Source organism: Paramisgurnus dabryanus, chromosome 22 (genome assembly GCF_030506205.2).
Source record: "Paramisgurnus dabryanus chromosome 22, PD_genome_1.1, whole genome shotgun sequence".
NCBI classification, from domain to species: domain Eukaryota; kingdom Metazoa; phylum Chordata; class Actinopteri; order Cypriniformes; family Cobitidae; genus Paramisgurnus; species Paramisgurnus dabryanus.
In genome coordinates, this window is record NC_133358.1 from 29,375,176 (window position 1) to 29,401,932 (window position 26,757).

The window sequence follows — 26,757 nt, forward strand, 5'->3', positions numbered from 1 at the left end:
ATTATAGCAAAAAACTTACATTTCACCCTAAAGGCACTACTTTTATTGTAGTCATAAGTAAAGTTAGTTTTTATGTCAAAATAATAACTTAATTTAGTTACGACTAAATGCGGAAATGGTAACGCAGCAACACGTGTATGACGTGTCTTGTGGTAAAACTGGCGACCAATGGGATCTCTGGATCGGGATCCAGCTCCGCCCCTGGATCTAAATCCAACCCCGCTCCCTGGATGTCGTGTTCTGCAGTGAGGCGCTACTGATTATGAGAGTGAGAAGGGGAGCGGACTTTTCAGAGATGGTCCGCTCCCCTTCTCACTCTCATAATGGGAGAGGGAGGGTGTTACTGCGCCAAGTCGAAGTACTCCCAAAAGTGCTATTACGCCATAAAATATAGTTACTCTTTTAAATCCGCTTAGAAAAGCGCTATGTTTTATTTTGTACCATCAAACTTGCTCGTATAACTACTCGTCTTAAATATGAAAAACGTTGATGTGTTTGGTCACTTCTAACTTTATCTCTAAGTTAAATGGTACCATTGAATGAATGGGGCTAAGCTAAATGCTATCGTAGCGTCGCAGCGCTCCAGCGCTTACGTGCACACACACAGATGATAGAGGGATGATTCAACAGTTCTTAGTTAAGGTAATAACGTAGGTTACGCAGGTAACCATGGATCTGTGAGACCGAGGGATGACCGTCACTACGGTCTAAAAAGGAATGATCACCTTCGTTCTGCCTATCACCGAGACCATATGTCAACAAAGTCATGTCCATGACCTCCGGAAGCAGAACGACCCGCGTCTATAATTAGCAGAGAATGCTCCCGGTTCAGTCTCCTACCTTGAGCGCCTCAGAATGGTCCGAGCGACAAGGATAGTGACGGTCATCCCTCGGTCTCACAGATCCATGGTTACCTGCGTAACCTACGATCTGTTTCGACCTCACTCTGACCGTCACTACGGTCTAAAAAGGGATGACACATACCAACAGAGTCGCGAGGAACCCAGGATCAATTAGAACCTCGCTCAGTCACAGACATGAGGGCAGCGTCGCCGACCGGAGCTGGTCGAGTCACATCCACCCGGTAAAATCTTGTAAAAGTGCATGGCGTAGACCACGAAGCCGCTGCACAGATGTCGCTTGCTGCCACACCCTTGAGGGCAGCCCAAGATGTAGCCACACTCCTAGTAGAATGAGCCCTTGTACCTGTTGGGACCGGTATCCCCTGAGCCTTATAAGCATGGGAAATAACCTCCACCAGCCAATGAGATAGCCTCTGTTTGGAAAGCGGCAGTCCCTGCCTTGCCGCCCCATAACAGACAAACAGTTGAGAGTGCATTCTTCTTAAAGCCTGTGTACGGATCAGATAGGCTTTCAAGGCCCTGACTGGACACAATGTGCTAAGCTTGTCATGCTCTGCCTGTGAGGCAGCGGAAGGCTGGAATTGGGCCAGCTCCAACACCTTGTTCATGGACTGCTGATCAAGCACTTTTGGCAGGAAAGCTGGATTCGGCCAGAGTGACACGACAGTGCCCCCTGCCTGCCACCTCAAACAGTCATCACTAACGGAGAGAGCACACAGCTCCCCGACTCGTTTGGTTGAACAGAGAGCCAAGAGAAATGCTGTCTTAAGAGACAAAGACCGTAGATCTGCGTCTGCAATAGGCTCATAAGGACCTTCAGTGAGAGATGTCAGAACTGTAGGCAGGTCCCAGCTTGGTGCCCGCAAGGTGCGACCTGGACGTAACCGGCGGGCTCCCCTTAAGAACCGGCTAATCAGAGGGTGCCTACCCAGGGATGTGTTATCTGCCCCCTGGTGAAAAGCTGAAATGGCCGAAGCATAGACCTTAATCGTACTGGCTGCCTTGCCCAGATCAAAATGGGACTGCAAGAAGCATAATACTTGTGGCACGGGACAAATCGTTGGCTCGATGCCCAAGCCAAAACACCACTCTGAAAAGATCCTCCATCTGAGTGCGTAGCCAGCTCTGGTAGATGGGGCCTTGGCATTATTAAGTGTCTCCTGTACAGCTTTATCTAGCTGTCCATCGATGGGCTCTGCAGGGGCCAAACCCATAGACGCAGGGCTCCCGGGTTCGGATGCCAAATCCGCCCGTCTGCTTGCGTCAGGAGATCTGCTCTGCACGGTAACTGCCATGGCTGACCCTGCAGCATCCTGAGGAGTTCTGGGAACCATGGCCTCGCCGGCCACCGTGGCGCGACCAACAGGACTGAGTGTTGGCCCTCTCCGATCCGTCGGAGGACCTGAGCTATGAGAGGGAGTGGAGGAAAAGCGTATAACAAGCCTGTTGGCCAGTCTTGCGACAGAGCATCCAGGCCCGAACTGCCCTCCTGCCCCATGAGGGAGTACCATTCTGGGCAGTGTGTTGTCTCCGCTGAAGCAAAGAGATCCATCTGGGCCGCACCGTAACGCATCCAGATCTGAACAACTACGTCGGTGTTCAACCTCCACTCTCCCGGGAGTGGCCCTGTCCTGGAGAGAATGTCGGCCGCTCTGTTCTCCACACCTGGGATGTGCACTGCCCTCAGTGAGGAAAATCGAGGCCATGCCCATATCAGCAACTCCTCTGCCACCTGGAGGCATCGCTGGGACCTCGTGCCTCCCTGGTGATTGATATGATACACTGCTGAAGTGCTGTCTGTCCTCACCAGAACATGTTGGCCTTGCAACTCTGGCAGGAATTTCTGAAGAGCAAGATGGATGGCCTTCAACTCGAGGACATTTATGTGCTCCTTCATCCACAGTGGCTGCCATGTGCCCCTCACTGCCCTTCCTTCCCAGACAGCCCCCCAGCCTGTCAGGGACGCGTCTGTTGAGATGACCTGTCTCCTGTGGGGAAGGCCCCCCAGTGGGACACCTTGTAAAATGAACTCCCGGTTGCTCCAAGGGCGTAGGGCTTTGATGAAGGTTTGAGATATACGCAGTTTCATCTGCCTGTCGTCTCTGGGGTGAAGATGGAAAGCATTGAACCAGCACTGCAGGGGGCGTGCCCTCAGCAGGCCCAGAGGAATCACTGCTGCTGCTGCGGCCACCAAGCCCAGTAGCTTTTGAACTCTGTGAGCTGTGACAAGGCTGCCCAAGTGGAACTGCTTCGTCATGTTGATCAAGCTGTCTGCTCTTTGTGAAGTGAGAGATGCAGTCATGCTTACCGAGTCCAGAAGGATGCCGAGGAACTCTGCCTGTTGGCGGGGTTGCAGGTTGCTCTTTTTGTGGTTGACCGTGAAGCCTAGCATTTGAATGTGGGCCAGAACTGTGCTCGTGTCTCGTACTACCTGCTCCTGAGAGGGGGCGCACATGAGCCAATCGTCCAGGTAGGGCAAGATCTTCAACCCTCGAACCTGGAGGGGGGACAGCGCAGCTGACACCACGCGAGTAAAGACCCTTGGGGCCAGAGAAAGACCAAAGGGAAGGACCTGAAACTGGAATACCCTGCCTTGAAAGGCAAAGCGCAGGAAGGGCCGGTGTTCTGGACAGATTGGGACGTGGAAGTAGGCGTCTTTCAGATCCAGGGACGTGAACCACTCCCCCTGCTGGATAGACTGCATCACCACCCTTGTGTGAACCATTTTGAAGGGTAGCACCTTGAGATATCGGTTCAAGGGCCTGAGGTCGAGAACAGGCCGATGACCGCCGTCTTTTTTTGGAACAATAAAGTATTTGGAGTAAAACCCAGTGAGCTGTGCGCTGGGCGGTACTTCTGAGATGGCCCCTTTCAAAAGTAACTCCTGGACCTCTTTGACGAGGACGGACATTAAAACAGGGTCTTTTACGGACGTTATCTTGATCCCTGAAAACGTTGGGGGTCGCCGCCGAAATTGTAATCGGTAGCCGCGAGCCACCGTAGCCACGACCCAAGGGTCTGGCACAATGCCTTCCCAGGAGGTCCGTGACAGCTGGGAAGGACCATCGACGGGCGACCCGGGACTCCTATGCAGGACCGCCACCGCGGCCTGCACCCCTGCCTGTGCCCCGCTGTGGTCCTCGTCGTCCCTTAATTCTGGAATTTGAGGCTGTATGTCGGTCAGGTGCACGAAATCGCCAGTCCCGTGCCTCTGGGTTGTCACCTGCTGATGGAGGCCGGGTAGGCTGCCTCAGCCTATACCTACTGACAGGTGGGCGGCCGGCAGTTGAAGCAGACCTAGAGCAAACCCTCTGGACAGCTTCCCTAGATGCTGCAGTCCGTTCAATCCGATCAAGCACCTCCTGGAATCCAGGGTGAAAGACGTGTCCTGGTACCACAGGGAGGTTGAGTAGCTCCTGTCTGATGGCATCTGGCAGGGAGGTTTGTGCCAGCCAAACTTGTCTGCGACACAGCACTGCAGAGGCCATAGCATCCCCCACGTCACGTGTCAGCTGGGAGTGGGAAGAAAGAGCCGCGTCGACCAGGGCCCTGGAATCATGATCGTCTGGGCCCAGTGTCTTCCGTAGAGCCGCCAGGGTGATGGATAGAGCGTTACCCATACGGGCCGCTCGAGCTGATGCGTTGAAGGAATTGGTGACCAGCCGGTCCGTCTTGGCACACTCCTTGCGAGGGCACCGTGGATCGGAGGATACACGGGAAAACCCCAGAGACGTCAATGCAGCCATAGGCGACTCAACTGGTGGCATGTTCCCCAGTCCAGTTTCAACCGGATAACTAGCATTTGCCAGCTGGCGACAACCTGCATTAAACTGGGGCCGTTTCGAATTTGTACCCCATGATGACCTCAGCATTGCAGTATAGTCATCTGCTACAGGTATAGAAGGCCGTGGTTCAGGTCGGGAGATGCCCTCCCAAACACCTCCAGCGGGAGCCGGGGCAGATGTAGGCCCCTGAAGGCCCAAAACCTTGGCAGCGCTCAGTACCCGTGACATCAGGGAACTGACAGGGGCCTCTCCTGTCTCCGTGGAGCCGTCAGCTGGCTCAGCAGAGCTAGAATGTAGCTCCCCTTCGAGGTCGTCGCCACCTGTGGTGTCGTCCACCACTGTGTGTGAAGCGCATAGGGATAACACATCTACATTGTCTTGATGTTCCTCCTCGCCGAAGCTCTCGGGCCTGACTGAGAGGGGATCCTCATGTAATAAGTCCTGTTGGTTACCTTCTAACTTGTCCAACCTCCGTGACAGAGCCTGGAGAGCCGCAAGGATCTCGAGTGACCCCGTGCTGCTGCTTTCTGCCACCGTAGCTGAGGCAGGGGGCTTAACAGATTTGGGTGGCTCAACCTGGGTAACTCCATGGGGGGAATCCCGCTGTCGATCACGCGAACGTGAACGCTTGCGCTTGTGTTTACGCCCATGCCTACTGGAGAGGGACGGCTGGTCAGGGGAGCGCCGCTTCCCGCTCCCTTCCTCACGCACATGCCCGCGCACCTGGCTGGCCCGGCGTCGTCGCTCGTCCCTGGAGAGATCACAGGCTGCACTACAGGGATTGTCCACGTCTTCCAGCACGTGGGCAGCTCCAAGGCATGTGGGGCACTCCCTGTGCCCATCCCTAGCACTCATGGAGGCGTTGCAGATCCTGCAGTAGTGGGAAGCCATTGCAGCAACACAGAAACCCAATATAATGCCTGGAGTCCTCCTCCAGCAATCCGCCAAGGTAATAGGGTGGGCCGCACCAGCGCACGAATGCACTTAGCGGTCGCACACTAGCCCCACCAGCTGCAAACAGGGGTATAGGGTGTGTCAGAGGGGAGTATTGCAGGAAAAAGTGTGATTGTAGCCGCCACTCAAGGCGAAAAAAAGTACCTAAGAGCAGAAAAGCACAGCACACAGTATTATGATGGCCCGCACCGGCGCACGAATGCACTTAGCAGGCACACACTGACCCCTTACCAGCTGTGAACAGGGGTATAGGGTGTGGGGAAATACTGCCACAGCCTGCACCAGCACGTAAACGCACCTAACAGACTGAAATAGTGAACACAATAATAACAGGGCTGTTTATAGTGTACTAGAAAAAAACAGCCCCCAACTAAATAATTCAACAAAAAAATAGCACTAGTAGCAAACACAATATACCAGCTGAAAGCAGCAGTAAATACAAACACAGGTATAATGGCGGCCCACACCAGCGCGCGAACGCACTTAGTGGGCTCGCACAAAGCCCACGGCTGCGAACAGCAGTAGAGGCACACGGATAAACAACTTAAATTCCCCGGAAATCTAGTGCATATGAGTTTAAATGAAAGGTATATACCTAGAAATAATAAGTTAATACGCAAACCACAACAATTCTCGGGGGCACAAGGCACCCGCACCGTTTAGGTAACGAATTAGTGGAATGCAACAAGGAAATAGTCAGGAATTTCTTACCTGAATACGTAGTCTCTTACTCACGGTCTCGTATGAGGCGATCAAGGTGAGAGACTGAACCGGGAGCATTCTCTGCTAATTATAGACGCGGGTCGTTCTGCTTCCGGAGGTCATGGACATGACTTTGTTGACATATGGTCTCGGTGATAGGCAGAACGAAGGTGATCATTCCTTTTTAGACCGTAGTGACGGTCAGAGTGAGGTCGAAACAGATCATATTTTAATATTGAAAATGAGTAGACTATTCCTTTAAGGGACTGCAGATAAAAAATAGCTCTTTAGCTAACTCTGGCGCATTTACATTTTGAGTGCAAACAAAAAATGTTGATTGATGTGCATTGTCCCTTTCAAATAAATAAAGGGGAAAAAACAGGTTTTTTTTCAATTAATTTTCTCCAGGGTGTATATTTACATTAGGCAAGGCATTAAACCTAACTTTAATATAATTGTTGTTTAGATTTACTGAAAACTGGTAATATTAAGATTTAGGACCCTTCGATATTTGATCACTGTTTATATATACGGTTACAGGGAAAATGTAAAAATACAAATATGATCCTAAGATCGTCCATAACTAGTTACAAAAAAATGAAATCCATGATCATCTTTTATTTTTTATCTAACATATTTTAATGTATTCAACGAAAATGTTTTAATTAATTTTAATTATCTTCAGTTTGCAGTAAAAATCATAGTACTTGTATAGAAAGATAGACCTCTTTGCTCCCCTTCAGCTCAAATATCATCTTACACATGTGATAATAAACAGCCCTGTAAATGAAAGCAAAAGCAAGTTTCAGGGGATTTCCCAACCTTCAATACTTCCGTCAACAGAATAAGGTAACGAATTAATTTCTTTAGTAAAGTGCGATAGGGTTGATTCACATTTCGAGTTTATCAAGTTGATATTTAACCAATATCTGTATTAATATATTTTTGTTAAAAAGCCTAAGTTATATCTTAAAGAGACTTCTAAAATTGAAATGAATGCCGCCCTCTTCTCATTGTGCATGCAGACTCGCAGGAGTTTCTTCATCGGTGTCTCAGAGGTCCAGAAATAAAATAAAAAATGACTGAATTTCAAGAGAAGAAAATTGTACATGGCAAGTTGACTTATTTATTTATTATTTTTAATGTTTTACCGTTCCAAGCACGTAACATCTATGGCAGGAAATGTGGGGTGACCACTGATCTATATAAATGACTAGCTTTTGGTAAATGGAGTTTCTCTCACTAACCTGATTTTACCAAACACTATTATTCGGGATGCTTTTGTCAAAGAATTATATCCTTTTTATTTGAGTAAACAGTTAATCTTACAGTACTTCTCCAAAACTGAAATAAAAATTTTAAGAACGAAATACTTTAAATTTCCACTTGCACCAAAAGCTAAGGAGGTTCACTTTAAAATTATCAATGAAATATATCCCTCCAGAGAATTTTTAAGATGTCGATTGGGCTTGATGTTAACAATTGTTCTTACTGATCAAATTGAAAGATCATATTTTCTTTTACTGTATTTATGCCTATGCATTTTGGGAGGACTTTCATTATTGGTTGTTTCCTAAATTTGAAGACCTACCTGTATTAAACAAAGAACATTTATTATTTGGTATTTTTGTGAAAGATAAAACGCAATTAATTCGCTTATTATTCTTGGGAAATTTTTCCTACATAAAAGCAGATTCCAGAGAATAATTCCAAGGTTTCTAATACTTCATAAGGAATTATGTCATTACTTCTCTTCATTAAAATTAATGAAGAAAAAACCTGCCATAAAACTATGTTATTTGGTACAAACAGTTAGATTTTTTGTTTGTTTGTTTGTTTGTTTGTGTCATAAGCTGTACATGCTTTACTCTCTCAGTTCCTCTTACATTTAGTAAAGTTTACTGTTTTGCATGATCCCTGGTCATTATCCTTTCTCTCCATGTAATCGCTCATTATTGAAATAGATTTTAAATAAATAGTTGAACAATTATTCTGAACAAAAAAAGTTAAATACATGATATCTGCATTGTTTATGTGTACTGTTGATGTCATATTTGTTTTGATTTTCACTGTTAGTTAGCTATAAATAAACTAGGATAGTCTAAAACTTCATGCAAAAGTTTAGATTTTTTATTTTAATCTTCTTCTGATTCATTTTGTCTGCCTCATTTCATTTGTAGGTGTAAGCCGTTTAAGTAGTAAAGAAGCACTTCCTCCAACAAGTAAGAAATCACTTCAGATGATTGTATAGTAAATGCTAAGTTTAAGTAAAAATCTAACATCCAGAAATGTTTGTGTGATGATTAGATTTAGGGGAGATAGATAGATTAGCTCAGCATGCAAACAGTCACAACTGAAGAGAACTTGCAGCATTATGAATAACGTTAATTGTTCTTATTTGCTGTATGTAAATTTGCAAAAGAATGACATAACTGTCTCAATGTCTTGAAACTGTCTGCAGTGGGACAAGAAAGTGGTGCAAGTAATATCGTAGAAAGTCCTCCACAGATACGAACACACTTTACGTGTTTGTACAGTAGTGAATGCTGTTTGGGGTTTGAGTCCCAGAAAACACATACTGACAAAATGCATAGCTTAGATGCCAAATACGTAGAAATCACATCCATAAGCATTTATCTATTCATATCAGCTGTAACCTACAATAGTTGTTATTGTCATTGATCTAAAAAGCCCTCTGTTTTTACAGTAAAGTTAGCTTGTTAATGGAATTAATGGAATAAATTAATATCCGGCTTTTATAAAGATGTTTTACATGAAGGAGATTTTGGTGAAATATGTGTACTTTCGGAGCATTTTATTTTATTAATATTTTATTATTTTATTAATATTATCATGGTCACCAAAGAAAGCAGAGAATTGATGCTTGTTTTAAGTTTCTTTTGGATAAAGGGACACCTTATCATTTAGTTAGTTCAAAATTAAATATTTTGCATGTCCAATTTCTTAGCTTGTTTGTCATTATTGCAGTGGGAAGTGAGAGCAGTTCCACACAACAGATAAAGAAATGTCCTGCTGTGGAGTCAAAGGTACCAATACAAGCAGTCATATTAGCAGCAGCAGCACCACCACCACCACCTGCAGCAGGTAGAACACATTAGAGCACCAGACCCCAAGCACAATCAACTCAAAGATGGCAAGAAAAAAAGTAGAAAAATGATAAAATTTAATAAAATGTAATTAAAGTTTAAAACATATAATTGCTATTGGTCTATTAGGGTTAAACAACATTACAGAGAATTTTTGTTTGTCCAAAATTGAAATTGTTTGTTGTAAAACTCTTGTCATGTAAGAGTATGACAGTGTGAAATTTTTGTTTAGGTTTGTCTGAAAGTTTTTCTGACAAAATTTCTTGTAAGCATTTTCAACTGCACTTTAAAATGTCTGTTTCTATGCCATAAAACGCTTTATAATGATGCTGGACTCAAGAGGCCCTAAACCAATTCTGATTATTTGTAATATTGGATCACAACACAAACCTCAATCTTTGTTATTTTTACTTTGATCTTAAAGGTGCAGTGTGTAAATCTTAGAACCATCTAGTGGTGAGGTTGCGAACTGCAACCAATGGCTTAGTCCACGGCTCACCCCTCGCTTTTGAAACACATAGAGAAGCTACGGTAGCCGCCACCGGACAAAAATGTCATCGTCAGAGATAACTTAGTAAAAAGAAATTGTCCGTTAAGGGCTTCTGTAGAAAAATGGCAGCACAAAATGGCTACTTCCATGTAAGAGGACCCTCTGTGTATGTAGATAAAAATGTCTCATTCTAAGGTAATAAACACAAAAGGCTTCTAAAAATTACACACTGCACCTTTAAGGTTTGGCCCTATTAGCAAACTCTACCTGTTTTGCTTAGACTGTGTGATTACTATACAAAAGTGAGATTATGTCACAGCTCATAGATATAATTACATCTGTATGCAGAGATGGGCATAAATTCATGGAAATGTATTTCAAATACAAATACGAAATACTGTGTCGAAAAATGTATTTAATACAAATACAAAATACTGTGAGGACAAATGTATTTAAATACAAATACAGTATTTTGTATTTTGAAAATACACAAAATACATGTGAAATTGGTGATTCAGTGCAAGTATCCTTATTAGGCTGAAATCTGGGTCTATTTCTGAATGCCAAAAAGCATTTAGATGTGTGCAACTGCTTAGAAACTTTCATTTTATTTTACGTACCTCTTGCTTTCCCCTGCCCTGTAGGAAATAAAAAACTAGTGTCATGTCATGGTTATGAAGATGTCATGTCAGCTTTATGAACACCCATTCAAGTAAAGTGATGTTTTATAAAAACATCATAAAAACTTTTTAATGTGTCGTCGACCCACAACCTAAACAGTTTACATGTGAAGAAATCCATGTATTTACTTCTCACAAGATGAGTGTTTGACAAATTATTCATCGCTGCTTTTTGATGGTTTTACTCATGAGTCGCCCTCTGTCATTTACAGAATTATACAACGAAGAGCACGTCAAGCATAAAAGACTTGTAGGTTTACTGAGGAGCCCGCAGGTTCAGCAGGTTCACGCCATAAAGTATAGCCATGCGAATTGCAAACGTGTAAACAAGGCTTCAACTGCACAAAGATAAAAAGAAATCAGCAACTGTGTGCTGATTCCACCACTTGCCACGTCACGTGTGAAAGGGCCTTTAAAGGAAAACACCACCGTTTTTCAATATTTTACTATGTTCTTACCTCAACTTAGATGAATGAATACATGCCTATCTTTTTTCAATATGTGCTCTTCATCTTTGCCAGCGTCATGAATATGTTAGCATTTAGCATAGTCCCATTTATTCCTTAGGATCTAATCAGGGAAGAATTTAGAAGCCACCAAACACTTCCATGTTTTCCCTATTCAAAGACTGTTACATGAGTAGTTACATGAGTAAGTATGGTGGCACAAAATAAAACGTGATTTTTAAGTGAATAAAAAATGAGAACTATATTGTATGGGGGAAGAGCACTTAGTTTGCAGCACTTCAACCTCTGGCGCAGTAACATCATCACTCCTGTGAAGATCTTACTGCGTGCTGAGGTCGAAATGCTGCAATTTGCAAACTAAGTGCTCTTCCTCCATGCAGCCTGATGCTGTGCGCACCTGTGGTAGATGTAATGTTTCGGCGCAGCATCAGGCGCAAATGGGTTAATTTGTCTAAGTTGAGGTAAGAACACAGTAAAATATTACAAAATTTTGTTTTTCATTTAAGTCAAAAGTCTAGGCCTATTTGTCAGCCTTCCACACTCTGTCTCAATCGTGCAACGTGCAAGTGCAACTGCAACGTGCAACTACCTGCCAACGTGCAAGTGTGCATTTGAATTTCCTTTCACGACAGTTATAATAACACAAATCACATCACACCCAATAATTCAATCGCCCTTGCTTTTTCCCCCACTCCAACATTTCAATTATTGCCCACTAAAAGCTGCACAGATATATTTGCTTACCTGAACTCTGGTGTCTGGTCTGAACTAGTTGATGCATGAAAACAGCACCCTGACTGGTTGACTGGCTCAAAGTATTTTGAGTATTTTAAAAATACAAAAATACTCATCTTAAATGTATTTAAATACAAATTACATTTCATTTTTTTCAAAGGCTTTAAAATACAAAATACAAAATACTATTTTGTATTTCAAATACGTATTTTAAATACATGTATTTGAAATACTGCCCATCCCTGTCTGTATGAAAATATTAAAGGTTCTGTATGTAGCATTAAAGGTGTAACATAAGTCTTCGATAACTTTGAACAGTTAGGCACTAGATGGCACACTGGAGTTAACTATAAAAATATCCTTACAAAATATGTGTTAGTCATTCTCTTTAAACTGTGTACATTTTGTTTGTATTTGCTTCTGCTGTATTAATAAATGTTATACTGTCATGTTACATTTTCTAAAGTACTCCTTGTTTTTTTATTTAAGATTTCTCTTGAATATCTGTACAGTCATGGCCAAAGTAGGCTATTGTGTGTTTTGCAAAGTTTGCTGATTTAGTATTCGTAGATGTTTCTTTAGTATACTGAAAAACAATGACAAACATAGAATTTTAAAGGCTTTTATTGCCAAAACTTCAAATTTATGCAAAGAGTCAATAATTACAGAATTGACCCTTGTTCTTCACAACTTCTGTGATTTACTCTGGCATGCTGAATTAGCTTCTGGGCCAAATCTTGACTGATGCTAATCCATTGTTGCCTTAGTAGTAGTTGATCCCATTTTGTGGGCTTCTGCTTGTCCACTCATTGCCTTTTGAGGATTGACCGCAGGTTCTTTATGGGATTGAGATCCAGGGAGTTTCCTGGCCAATCATAAAAAATGTCAAAATAATGATCTTTGAGCCACTTAATTATCACACTTGCCTTGTGACATAGTGCTCAATCATTCAGAAAAAAGCAAAGATCTTCATCAAATTGCTTCCGAATTGTTGTGAGAAGATGTCTTGCTCACGTTTTAATAAAATTCTTTATTCATGGCAGTGTTTTTGGACAGAAGTATGAGTAAGCCCACTCCCTTGGTTGAAAAGCAACAATTATTAGAACTGAATTTTTGGACTGCTGTGGATGTTGTATCCATAAGGTTTGCTACAGAAAAATTTGCAATTCATATAGGATGTGACAAATACATCTGTATTGGCAGCAGAAAGAAAAATTGACAAATGACACAACATGTAATATGTCTGAAAGGGTTAAACATTTGAGACTTGTGAACTGCACCAGTATATGCAGCTCTTTGCAGGTAAGTTAATTGCAAACCAGAAAGTTGTATTTTAACGGAATAACCATTAAAAACTATAAGTCGTTCGTATTTAATGGAAAAAGTACTTTGATTGCACTTTTTTTTTACTTAAAAACAGGTCATTAAAGGCAGTCCTGAAACTGTAGCATTCGGCACTGCAGTGCAGCCTCCAGTTCGGTAGATGGCGCTGTCACATAAAGCGGGTCCTCAAACTGCTGTCCTGAAACTGCATTACTCCGCTACTGTAGATTAATGATATTGGCGGGATCCACGAGGGCTTGACAAGACGACAAACTCCTAAAACGCATGATGTATTTATTTTACTCGACAAACTTAGCTGTTATGACAGAGGTGAGTGTAAGTAATCAAGTTGAAAAGCATTTTAAAACAAATTTCCTGTAGTTTTTTAAACATAAATTAATTCTAATTTTAACTATTAAACTTTCCATATTTAAAAATTGGATACAGAGTCTATGGATTTTATTGTGTAGATGAATCACAGATATGCCTGTGCAGAAATATAACTTTTTTTATCAGCTCTACACACAAAACTCCTATGCAAGCCTGCATTCTGTTTTAGTGATTCTGTCGAGATTTGAATGGTAATAATTAATTTGCACCACTGTCTGTTCAAAATAAATGAAGGACCCCTTGTATATTTCTGTTTCTATGTATTTTTTTTTAAGTTAAATAACATAAACATATTTTAAAAGTATTTTTTTACTGTGCACCTTATTACGATGTAAAGTGACGTGTAAGTGATTAGTGCCCTCTAGCGGCCATAAACAATAGTCTGATGTCAATAGTCTTGACAGAGATTAATTTGTACAAGTAAATGCGGATTCAGAATGAGTGGATCCGCAAAAAATGGACAACAAATCCAACTGGTCTCTCCGGATGACAGATGTCACCAGAGAAGTGAAACTAAATGTCTTGAGAAAGTTGTTTGTATCCCCATTTTAGGATGTTAGTGCAGATTGAGAAATGTTAGCTGGTGAGGACAACCGGTCACATAAGGTGACTAGAAACAAGGACACAATGACCCGACTGGAAAATGAGACAATCAACAATAAATGAATAAGGTTATCAATGTGATTTCACTCAATACAATCAAGCTGCATTGTACAATATTGACTGTATTCATTTATTGTCAATTGTCTCCTCAGTAGGCTATATTTTCCAATCTGGTCCTTGTGACCTGACATGTTCCTGGTTGTCCCCACCAGCTAACATTTCGCAATCAACCACTAACATCCCAAAACAGGGATACAGATATCTTTCTCTTAGATATTTAGCTTCACTTCTCTGTTAACATCTGTCCTCCGGAGAGACCAGCTATAACCAGTTTGGATTTGTTGTCCATCTTTTTGCTGATTCAGTCCTTTCGAAGAGAGTTTGAATTCCTCTTTTACATATAAATTAACCTCTGTCAGAAGAATACAGACTATAACTATTGAACTGCAGTTCGGTGTCTTTGTCATTCTTGGTCCCTGAAAGAGACCTGCACAACCGCAAGACTACCGCAGAACCTGACGCAACCGAGTGCGACAATGTGGTGGCTGATGGTAAGAGAATAAACTTATTTGCAGGACAATACCACAAAATGAAAAAGTTTTAAAAAGTACTAAAAAAGGTTATTTATCTACTATTTACTATTTTATCTAAAAAAAATAATAATAATAAAAAAAAAGTGGAAGCTAACTATATAGACATGGCTATAGCACACCAAGGCAACATTTCTGATGCCCATGACCCAAGGCAAGTTGATACACTGTAGAAAGTGAAAGTTAAAAAATTACTTCAGTTGGTAAAACTTAAAATATTTACATTTACCAATTTTATTTTTAAGTGAAAAATTTAAGGTGAAAAAACTTTTTAAAAAATTACTTCAATTGGTAACATCTACACATGCTTTATCCACTTAAATTACATATTTAGGTGTTAACAATTGAAGTATTTTTTTAAGTTATTACAACTTTCACTTTTTACAATGTACAAGTATTAGTTTGATTATAAAGAAAGGAAGATCCTTTAAAACCAAGCAAATGAAAACCTGATATTTGGAAATGTTTTAGTAGTATGCGACATTGATGCACTATAACAAAAATGCTGCATTTTCGTCAAATCCCTATCTTAAGAAAATTAAGATAAACAAGTCTAACTTGTTTTTATAAGTTATTTCAACTTACCACAGGTCAAAACTCAAAATAGTAGTTTAAATTGAGTTGCAACTTAAGTTGCATTTTTTGGCACATTTCTTTAGCCCCATGAGACCTGATTTTTCAGGTGTTTAATTAGTGTGCCTTATTTTGATTGGCTGATTAGCATTTTAATTGGTTTGTGAACCACAAATGTCCATTCCAGTGGATGCAGGGTCTGAAGGGGTTAACTACCTACCTGCGACAAATGTAGCCACATATTCACATACACTGTTAAAACAACTTGATTTTGCAAGTCAATTGAATCTATTATAAGTTTTGACCTGTGAGATAAGTTGATATAACTTAAAAACAAGTTAAAATTGTTTAACTTAATTTTTTAGGTTAAAGTAACATGAAAATGTTGATTTGACAAAAATGCTGCATTGTTTTACAGTGTACAGCCAGGAACATTAATCTGAAGCCCTCGCAGTTTAAAAACATATATTCCTGCATGGCCACATTATTTTTATTTTATTTATTTAATTAGATATTAAACATATAAATAGTCCAATTTATTTATATATTTTTGAGGATTAATGATAGTTTCTGTTTAGTCTTGGGACATTAAGGCAAATAAAAAGCCAGCACACATTTTTAAGCAGTAGCTCTTTTTTTGTTTGACCATGATAAATCCAGGTAATTTTTTTTCATTGCATTATTTTTATTAGTTTATTTCTGACTTTATTTCTACGTTCTGAAAAGGTCCTTCTTCATGTCAATGTTCATCATTCCATTAAATGTAACTCAGATAAAACGAAACATTTGTTTATTTTACATTTTATTTTTATGTTCAAAAGGAAAGCAAGTAAAACAAATAACAAAAAAATACTAGGCTACTTAAACGTTTGCTGGCAGGAGAAAATAACTTTTGCGGAGTGGGACTGAAAAATCCATCCAGCGCAGAATCCAGTTTCACTCCAGTGACCGACTTGATCATTTAATGAACTTTATTTTAGCACTGGCAATGCCAGCTCACATACACACTTGAACAAAATTTCCCATAATCACCATGGAATTGTGCCCTGCTTATTGCAACGCATCCATGAGTCCCATTGAATGCCCATGCATGTTTTTGAATGAAATGCGCCTTTTGAAAATCCACGTCATTGTCATCCACTGTCCTCGCGCGTGATTCCTCCCACCACCCACGCGTGGCACCTGAAAGAGAGAAAAGAGATGAAATAAATAAATAAATACTGCGCGAGGTGCAGCTCCGCCAGGGACACGCGAGTGTGTGTGCGCGCGCGCTCCCCAGTCTGTGTGTATGTGTGTGTGCTGTCTGTCTGATGCATGATGCGCGTGCATTAAAACATAAGGAGGGGGATTCAAAACGGGAAAATATCCTCATCTTCGTCGTCGTCTTCATCAGTGCACGAGTCAGAGCTCTGTTCACACGCGCAGTGGAGGAGAAAGATGAAATCCGGCTGGTGAATTTATTTTACGCGCAAGAAACGTGTGACGCGCGCATTTAGACAGGGTGTGTGTGTGTGTGGTTCTCTGTGTTATTTTCATTACTGTTAATTGTCGTATTTACTACAGTGTCATTTACTGTATTAGCACCAACGCACCGCGTCTTATTAACCCTTTGCACACATCCGTGGAAAATTGGACCACACATGTCGTGTTTTCGTCGCGTTTTTCATATGGATTAACATATGATCTGAACTCAACCTAGGCCAAGTGAGTATACTACTTAGTGTAGATATGCATCTCTGTGTATAGTGTGCGTATAGTGCAGTACTCTATGTGCAGTTTATGTTTGTGAACTCTTCATTGTGTCTGTCTGATGTTGCATGCGCACAGTGTCATATACTTGTTAAATATTTAGTGAAATAAAGTATCTTTATATCTGTTTGTTCTGTTTTCATTTTTATTTGATCATGTTTGTGCTCTAAGGTTTGAAATGATTTCTGTTCATCTGTATGATTTGAGATAAGGCGAGCATTGCCTTACTTTTACAACATTCAACAAGTATTGTATTGTTTTGTGTCAATGCCAGTGTATTTATGGTAACAGATACAAAGGTGACTGTAACAGACACACATTGCAATATCATGGCAGACAAGCAGCAGGTGTGTCAAATGATGCACAGAAAATGCTACATACATGTCTACGTACAAGAATATAAAAATATATTTTCACATGCAGCTAGATTTATTATTAATAAAAAAATAAAATAACATTTTACACAGTTTTCCCAATTTTCATCTATTGGCCCCAGTCGAAGCTGCCCCAATATATTACTAGACTAGTATCTCTTTCCTGCAGGGATGAGTAATCGAGTGAGAGACAGAGAGAGAGAGAGAGAGAGAGAGAGAGAGAGAGAGAGAGAGAGAGAGAGAGAGAGAGAGGGAGAGTATAGGAGACTAGAAATCAGAAAGATGTTAGTGTGAAACTCATAAATTTTAAGCACAAAAGTCAGAAATGGAGGATGTCAGTAGGTTATATTTATACATATAGTAAATAATTGAATAGTCACCAGCGAGTGTTGAACCTAGTTGCTAACCTTAAAGTCTGTACCTGGAAATACGACACATGACTTATGTATTTTAACATGCAAAGCATTGCTCTTATTGTAAATAAAATCATCACATAATACTAATCAAAGCAGAAATTAGACTTCTTGTATTAATATATTTATATTTTGTCTGCTGTACTTGTATGATTTCTTGATGTGTGACATTGTAATGATGATTTATCATTATATCAGTTTATATATAAACTTGCAACATTTAATCCATTGATCCAATTAAGCTTAAGCATTTAACTCTTTCATGTCACATCAGACACACAAACACATATCAAAGCTCTTAAGCTTCACGGTTCCTGTTTTGTCTGTCTTATATTACCACCTTATTTTTTTGTTTACTTGTATTTCTGACTTCCTCTTATGTTTTCGAATGTCCATGCACTGTTAGGAAAAATGATCACTGGCTGTCACTGGAGCAATATCCTTTTAAAATGTAAAACTTTTGTGCCTATATGCCTGGTTTCACAGACAGGACTTAAGGCCAGACTAAAATGAACGTTTGATTTGTTTTAACAAAAAAAAACTAGTTCACATATTTGTTCTTAAAATATGTCAGTGTCATTGCTTTGACCAGGGTTCCCACGGGTCCTTGAAATCCTTGAAAGTTTGTGAATCTGGGGAAAAAATTCAAGGCCCTGGGAAGTTTTGAAAATTTTATCCATAGATACAAGTCATTGAAAGTGCTTGAATCTATTTTATGCAAAAAGTTTTCTGGAAAAAAATCCATATTATTCCCTGTGTAGTGTAGGATAATATCATTAAAATTCTAGACTTTTTAAGCACACGTGCTAAACTGTTTGCTTTAAATGCTTATATCTTCTCTATGCGAATGTTGATTCATACCAAAATGCTTTTTTGCATAGTTGTGTTTGACACATGAAAACGTCTCAGGTTACGTATGTAACTGTTGTTTCCTGAGAAGGGAACGAGACGCTGCGTCTCCCTTGCCATACTTCCTGCGTCCCTGTAACGCCGTCTTTGGCAATATTTCAGATAGCGATATACTTCCTGGCTTCCGCGTCACCCTGTCTTTGTCGTTAAGCCTCACCATTGGTTGAATTTGATATACACATTCAGACCCCTGGAGGCGTCCCCAAAGTTTCACCGCAGTGACGCAGTCCGAGTTCCCTCAAAAGGGAATTGTGACAATGTATCTTAAAAGGTAACACGATGTACCCTTGCTCTCACTTGAAATGTGTCCCACATTTAGTCCTTGAATTTGAGGGTATTGGACCTTGAAAGGTCTTTGAATTTGAATTTAACTAAGGTGTGGGAACCCTGTAAGATGCACCCTTAAAAGTGACTTAAATATCTTAATTTACCTAACAAAACTGTACCTGTACCTGCAAGTTACTGTTTGTACCACTACAGGTATACTAAACATAATACAATGTTGTACCTTTTTGGGTACATTACCTTAATAATCTATTGTGTACCTTTAAAGGTACAGTTAACTGTTTTGTACCCCTAAAATTGTTCCATAAGGTACACAGTAGGTCCTTAGGGTATGAAATTCTACCCCAAAAGGTACAACATTTCAATGTTTTGTATACCATAATGTGTAAAATGAACTTTTGAGGGTACCACCCCAGCGACATAAAAAAGGTACAGTTTTGTACCTTTTTTCTGACAGTGTTGTCTGTGAAACCGGGCCATAGTGTTCATATTAGTACCTCAGAGGTACATATTGGTACCAAATGTGTACACCGGGGTATTAAATGCTTATTTTCAACCCAGTATTGGATCAAAATTTAACCCATGCTGTATTTTTTCATTTCAAAAAACAAAGTTGTTTTAACCCATGGATGAAATAAAACTATTTTCTGGGTTAATTTTACCCAATGGCTGAGTTTGTCTTAAAATAACCTAGGATTTTTTCAGTGTGCATGCATGCATACATGAATGGGTACTGCCCCAGTGACAGCTTCTGTATCAGATGCGCTCCATAAACTGCTTTAATATTCTCACAATCCTCTGTTAAACTTATAATATTGTTCATACAGTATTTTAGGGTGATTGGGTCATATAATATATACCACAGAGCATTCAAATTCTCTGGTTTCTCCACTGCTCAGAACAGGAAAGATTTACAGTAAATTCACGCATTTAGCAGAGACTTTTATCCAAAACGACTTATACAGTGCATTCAAAGTATACATTTCTTCTATTAGTCTAAGTGCTCCCTGGGATTTGAACCTATGGCATTTGTGATGATATTGCAGTGCTCTTCCAACTGAGCAACAGGAACATTTAATGAAGTTTTTAATCCACCTTAAACATTTGTTGAATGATTTTCTCGTGTCAGTAATCACTCTCAGGATGTGACCTGTAATACAACTAATTAATATAAAGCTCAGATAGACAGACTGGGATGTCACCCATTTCTGTAGTGTTAATAGAGACATCTCTCTCTCTCTCTCTCTCTCTCCCTCTCTCTCTTTAACACGCAGACAGTCTTTACTGTAATTACAGTTAAACTAGAGAAAGAGCCGGGCTCTTAGGAGACAAAGGGCTTTCACTCACTGTAAAATGATGCACTTAACTCATTCAGCAACTTTGACCTTCATCTTTCCTGTAATCTTTTACATTTTCAGTCGTTGCTTGTGCAGGGTTTAATTTGTGTATTTTTACGTTGCCTTTTTGCCGCCTCTTAAAGTATGAAATTGACCCCTGGTGATGAGTCACTAAAACATTAGTGGGTTACATATTTCTCTGTTCAATGAAAAATCTCTTCTTCTTAGAAGTTTGAAATATTTCAGCATGTAGTTGAGGTTCCTGTTGACCTCAAACTTATTAAAACTTTAGATTTCACTTTAAAATATGGAATATATATCTGGTTTCCCAGAGAGGGCTTATTCTAGTCCCAGACTAAAATGCATGTTTTAGCTGTCTTCATTTAAAAACATCTTGTACTGACATATCTTAACATATATCAGTGCCATAATTTTGTCTCATGATGCATACCAGTATTGTTTGTAAAAATTACTTAAATGTCCTGATATAACTAAGGCCTGGATTAATCTAAACCCTGTCCGGGAAACAGTCCCTATTTGTTTACAGCAGTGGCGGCCGGTGACTTCTTTTTTCAAGGGCGCACGATGCAAAGTTCGTCACAACATGTATGTAACCCATCATGTGTGTGGTTCGTAATTTCAAAATATGTGTTCTGCGCCTCAAGAGATGCTGTGTGCATCACTTGTTTTGTCAAAATAAGTGCCTTCTGCAGATGCGTCTAAAGGGTTTATGATAAAAGAGACGCTCGCGTTTGCCAGATACTCGCATAATCTCATGCGTAATCAGAGTTTACTGTTAAGGGAGTGTCTTGCGTGTATTTTGTGAACGTGAGCGTCTCTTTTATCATAAACTATTTTGACTTGTGTGCAGCAGGCACTTATTTTGACAAAACACATGATGCACATGGTTCACATGACGCAACAAACACATATTTTGAAAACACAAGCAACACACATGACACTCCGAACACTTATTTTGAATAAGTGCCCCTCGGATGAGCAGTCACGAGTCGCCACTGGTTTACAGTACATGATAACCAGGGTGTAGTTAGATTTTAGTCTTTATATGTTAGTACTACTAAAGATCGCTCTTGTAAGGATGCATAAGAAGCAGGCAGTTTAACCTGACCACAAATGAAAAGTGTAACTACACTGTAAAAAAATTCCGTAGAAATTGCAGCTGGGTTGCCGGTAATTTACCGTAGATTTACATTTATTTTATTTACTGGCAAGAGTTTGTTCAAAATTAAACATTTACAAGTCTTTGTCTTTACAGAGTAAAACTAAAAAAACAGCATCAAGCAAAACATTCTGGGATACAAAATCTGAAGCAAAAAACAGAAAAAGGTTGATGATGATTTCTGATTCCCAGAATGCTTTGCATGAGGCTGTTATTGTATAGTTTTATTCTGTGAAGATAAAGACTTGTTAATATTTAAAATTTATTTAACTTTAAACAAACTCTTGCCAGTAAATAACATAAATGTAAATCTACGGTAAATTACCGGCAACCCAGCTGCAATAACATTGACATTTCTACGGAATTTTTTTACAGTGTACTGATCATTTATAAAGTTTTTCTTAGCTATAATGCTTGCTTTTCAGGACTAAATTTTGTTGGTTTTAAATCCTAGTAGTTCAATGTGAATCTATATTGTAATCTACATTTTTTTTTCTATAATTCTAAGAAAAATCCCAATATTCACTGTTAACAAAATGCATTTTATGCTACACTGTAAAAAAAATTCCGTAGAAATTGCAGCTAGGTTGCCGGTAATTTACCGTAGATTTAAATTTATGTTTTTTACTGGCAATATTTTGTTCAAAGTTAAATGAACATTAAACATTTACAAGTCTGTCTTTACAGAGTAAAACTAAGAAAACAGCATCAAGCAAAACATTCTGGGAAACAAAATCTGAAGCAAAAAACAGAAAAAGGTTGATGATGATTCCTGGTTCCCAGAATGCTTTGCATGAGGCTGTTATTGTATAGTTTTATTCTGTAAAGATAAAGACTTGTTAATATTTAAAATTTATTTAACTTTGAACAAACTCTTGCCAGTAAATAACATAAATGTAAATCTACGGTAAATTACCGGCAACCCAGCTGCAATAACATTGTAATTTCTACGGATTTTTTTACAGTGTACTTTATCTAAAAAAAAATAAGTTAAACAATTTCAAATTGTTTTTCTATACGTTATGGCAACTGTTTACATGTCAAAACTTAAAATAATATGTGGAATTGACTTTCAAAACCAAGTTGTTTTAACTTCATGCTGCATTTTTGTTACAGTGTTTTTGAGATATTAGGGATCGACTGATCTAAGCACTACAATACAATAAAATACGATAGTACTGTATTTCAAGTACTTTATTTAATACATTAAGGTGTGATTTCACAGACAAGACTTATCTAAGTCCCAGACTAAAATACAAGTTTGAGCTTCCTTAATTTAAAAACACCTTGTACTGACATATCTTAACATATCCGTGCTATTGTTTTGTCTCTAAATGGACACCAGCAATATTTTATGTAAGGTATGTTTTTGTTATAACTACTTAAATGTGCTAATATAACTGCATGAGGCCTAGTCCTGGATTAATCTAAACCCTGTCCGGAAACCATATATATATTTTTTGTCGCCTATTATAGAAAGGAGCTGTGCTGCGAGTAAATGACGTGTGGTAGGTGCAGATGTCTTTTGTGTGAAGTATAGAAGGCTGTTTGTAAACACGGGAAGCTCAGAATGATAGTTTTCCCTTAAGAAAGAAAACATTTTTCATCACAGCTGCTAAAGCAAATGTTATGGAGTCCTCATTACTGCAGTCACATACACATCAGTGAATTTATAAGAAAACACACACACTGCCTTACCCAAATGCAGAAATATAGACACACCAGCAATGCGACATGGAACATCATATGACGATATGAATGAGTTTTTTTGTTTGTTTTAGTGCTTTGAGTATTTTCGGATCAGGAAATAATCCTATATTTGTAAGAGAAAATACTGCTAGCAGGCAGGAGAAAGATTGTCCTTTTATCTCTCTTTCTCTCAGCCCATTCATGCTATATTTTTAACTGCATCATTGACTCTGATGTTTTGACCTTTTGAAGGAGAGAGAGAGAGAGAAGTTGGTGATGATGTGGGACCGGGTGCGTTTTTGATAAATGTCTTGGTGGACTGTTGGAGATTTTTTGTGCAAATATCAAATAAGGATGGGAATGGATGTGTGGTGTATTGCATGAGTTGATAGAGGACATTGAATATGGTGTCACTGCAAAGGGGAGGCAACTGCAGCTGCCTGCATTGCTGCGCTTCCATTTATGATCTATGGGGGGCTCCACTGGACCAGACAGAGACATGTGAGGGTCTGCCCGCATTTAGAGACACTAAAGCCCTCTAAAGAGGGTCTCTTTTGGTAAACCGCAGTGGTGGAATACAGAACATACTGCTGCAGGCAAGGTCTTTAATCGTCCTACTGCTTTTTTCTTTTGCCATCTCTCCTCTACATTAACGTGTGTTATTTTATGACCTCTACGTTTTGTCCTTCAGGTTGCTTTTTCCCAGCTTTTTTTGTGATTTTGACAATTTTTCCCCAAAACAAATAGTGTCATTTTTTGTCAATCATTTTTCATATTAAAGATAAGTGTGTGCCATTAATCTTGGCTGCATATCTCTTTATAATTTCTGTGTCAGATTGCAGTTTTCTCACCTGTTTTTAACAACTTTTGCAACCCTGAGATAATGTGCTGCTGCTCCCCTGACAGACAGAGTTTCCAACTAAATACGAGTTAGATGAAGATAAATCCTTTGCTTAGTCTGAGACAATTTTGGAGCATCAAAGTTGGATTTTCAGTTATTGATTTACATTGATTTTAATCTTTGACATGACCTTCCTCAGTCAATATTAAAGATATCAAGTTTATATTTTCACAGAATGATCTTTACATTATGTATGATGATTTTATGTAGAAAACAGTAAATAGAGGGACTTTCCAACGCTATTTCATGAGAATTTGTACATATTTTACGAGGTGGCTAATACGTATTTATTCATATGACCATCATTTGTAAGTTTTGGTAAGTTTTGTCTTGACCCCTGTGACGTTGGGGTTAGGTGCAGGGTTAGGGGTTCGGTTTAGTTTTTTTTTTTTTCGCGAGAATCATACGATTTTGCACGATTAACTGCGTAAGAATTGATACGAATTATCCAACTAAAAAGTCATTTTTCATATTAAAGATAAGTGTGTACCATTAAATTTGGCTGCATGTCTCTTTATAATTTCTGTGTCAGATTGCAGTTTTCTCACCTGTTTTTGACAACTTTGGCAACCCTGAGAATAATGTGCTGCTGCTCCCCTGACAGACAGAGTTTTCTACTTGTAAATACGAGTTAGATGAAGATAAATCCTTTGCTTAGTCTGAAACTATGTTGGAGCGTCAAAGTTTGATTTTCAGTTATTGATTTTACATTGATTTTACACTTTGACATGACCTTACTCAATCAATATTAACAATTTCAAGGTTATATTTTCACAGCATGATCTTTAAATTATATGGGATGATTTTATGTAGAAAACAGTAAATAGAGGGACTTTCCAACGCTATGTCACTAGAATTCGTACGAGGTGGCTAATTCGTATTAATTCATACGACCACATTTGTAAGTTTTGGTACGTTTTGCCTTGACCCCTGTGACGTTGGGGTTGGGTGTGGGGTTAGGGGTTCGGTTTCATTGTTGTTTTTTCATGAGAATCGTACGATTTTGCACAATTTACTTCGTAAGAATTGATACCAATTAGCCAACTAAAAAGTTTTTTCATAATGAAGATGAGTGTGTGCCATTAAATTTGCCTGCATATCTCTTTTTAATTTCTGTGTCAGATTGCAGTTTTCTCACCTGTTTTTGACAACGTTGGCAACCCTGAGATAACGTCCTGCTGCTCCCGACACACAGAGTTTTCAACTTGTAAATATGAGTTAGATGAAGATAAATCCTTTGCTTAGGCTGAAACTATGTTGGAGCATCAAAGTTTGATTTTCAGTAATTTTACATTGATTTTAATGATTCTTTGACATGATCTTACTCGGTCAATATTAAAGATATCAAGGTTATATTTTCACAAAATGATCTTTAAATTATGTAGGATAATTTTATGCAAAATAGTAAATAGAGAGATCTTACAACGCTATGTCACGAGAATTTGTACATATTTTACGAGGTGGCTAATTTGTATTAATTCATACGACCACATTTGTAAGTTTTGATATGATTTGCCTTGACCAATGTGATGTTGGGGTTAGGTGCGGGGTTAGGGGTTCGGTTTAGTTGTTTTTTTTTTCATGAGAATCGTACGATTTTGCACGATTAACTTTGTAAGAATTTATACGAATTAGCCAACTAAAAAGTAATTTCATATTGAAGATAAGTGTGTGCCATTAAATTTGGCTGTATATCCCTTTAAAATGTCTGTGTCAGATTGCAGTTTTCTCACCTGTTTTTGACAACATTGGCAACCCTGAGATTATATGCTGCTGCCTCCCGGACAGACAGAGTTTTCAACTTGTAAATACGAGTTAGATGAAGATAAATCCTTTGCTTAGTCTGAAACTATGTTGGAGCATCAAAGTTTGATTTCAGTTATTGATTTTACATTAATTTTAATCTTTGAGTCAGTATTAAAGATATCAAGGTTATATTTTCACAGAATGATTTTTATATCATGTAGGATGATTTTATGTAGGGATTTTCCAATGCTATGTCACGAGAATTCGTACATATTTTATGAGGTGGCTAATTTATATTAAATTATACGACCACATTTGTAAGTTTTGGTATGATTTGCCTTGACCCCTGTGACGTGGGGTTAGGTGCGAGGTTAGGAATTTGATTTCGTTGTTGTTTTTTCATGAGAATTGTAAAATTTTGCACAATTAACTTTGTATGAATTGATACGAATTAGCCAACTTGTAAAATATGTACGAATTCTCATGAGATCAGGCTAGATTTAGGTCACAGATGTTTTTAAAAACACGATTGCTCCTCTACTCTGCCATTGGTTAGACAGATATCGGTTTTCTCACCCCAAAAAACATACCATGGATTTCAATGTCAGGCTGCTTGTGAGCTTAGATATACACTTATAGCCTTCTCTATATATTTTACATACTGCTCCTTTAAGGTTTTAGGCTAAACTACAAACACCTAACAGCCTCTGATTGAGTTTTACTTTATTTCACAGTCTTCTTGTGCTCTCCTCTTTTTTACTCGTTTCACATCGTCATCACATCTCTTGCATTATCCTCCTTTTATTCTGCCTCTCTCTCTCTCTCTCTCTCTCTCTCTCTCTCTCTCTCTCTCTCTCTCTCTCTCTCTCTCTCTCTCTCTCTCTCTCTCTCTCCCCCCCACCCTGTTTCTGT

At 39.4% G+C, this 26,757-nt stretch overlaps 1 protein-coding gene and 1 long non-coding RNA gene across 10 annotated transcripts in view; both read left to right on the forward strand.

Moving 5' to 3' along the window:
• The first annotated feature begins 530 nt into the window (after positions 1 to 530).
• Positions 531 to 10,143, forward strand: LOC135740403 (uncharacterized). Of its 2 annotated transcripts, none has more exons than XR_010529181.2 (4): positions 531 to 642; positions 7,330 to 7,416; positions 8,485 to 8,526; positions 9,293 to 10,143. It is a non-coding gene; the product is annotated as an uncharacterized lncRNA (long non-coding RNA). The 2 variants fall into 2 exon arrangements; XR_010529180.2 differs by lacking the exon at positions 531 to 642 and adding an exon at positions 7,026 to 7,153.
• Positions 10,144 to 14,433: 4,290 nt separating this feature from the next.
• Positions 14,434 to 26,757, forward strand: part of kcnc3b (potassium voltage-gated channel, Shaw-related subfamily, member 3b) — a 72,560-nt gene continuing 60,236 nt past the window's right edge. For 2 of the 8 annotated variants that reach the window (XM_065258740.2, XM_073813115.1), the window contains exon 1: positions 14,438 to 14,650. In XM_065258740.2, coding sequence (XP_065114812.1) covers positions 14,636 to 14,650 — 15 coding nt within the window. In that variant the 5' untranslated portion in view covers positions 14,438 to 14,635. Of the gene's footprint in view, positions 14,651 to 16,464; positions 16,967 to 26,757 lie in introns of those variants that run through there. The other 6 variants (XR_010529182.2, XM_065258741.2, XM_065258736.2 and 3 more) reach the window with 5 other exon arrangements.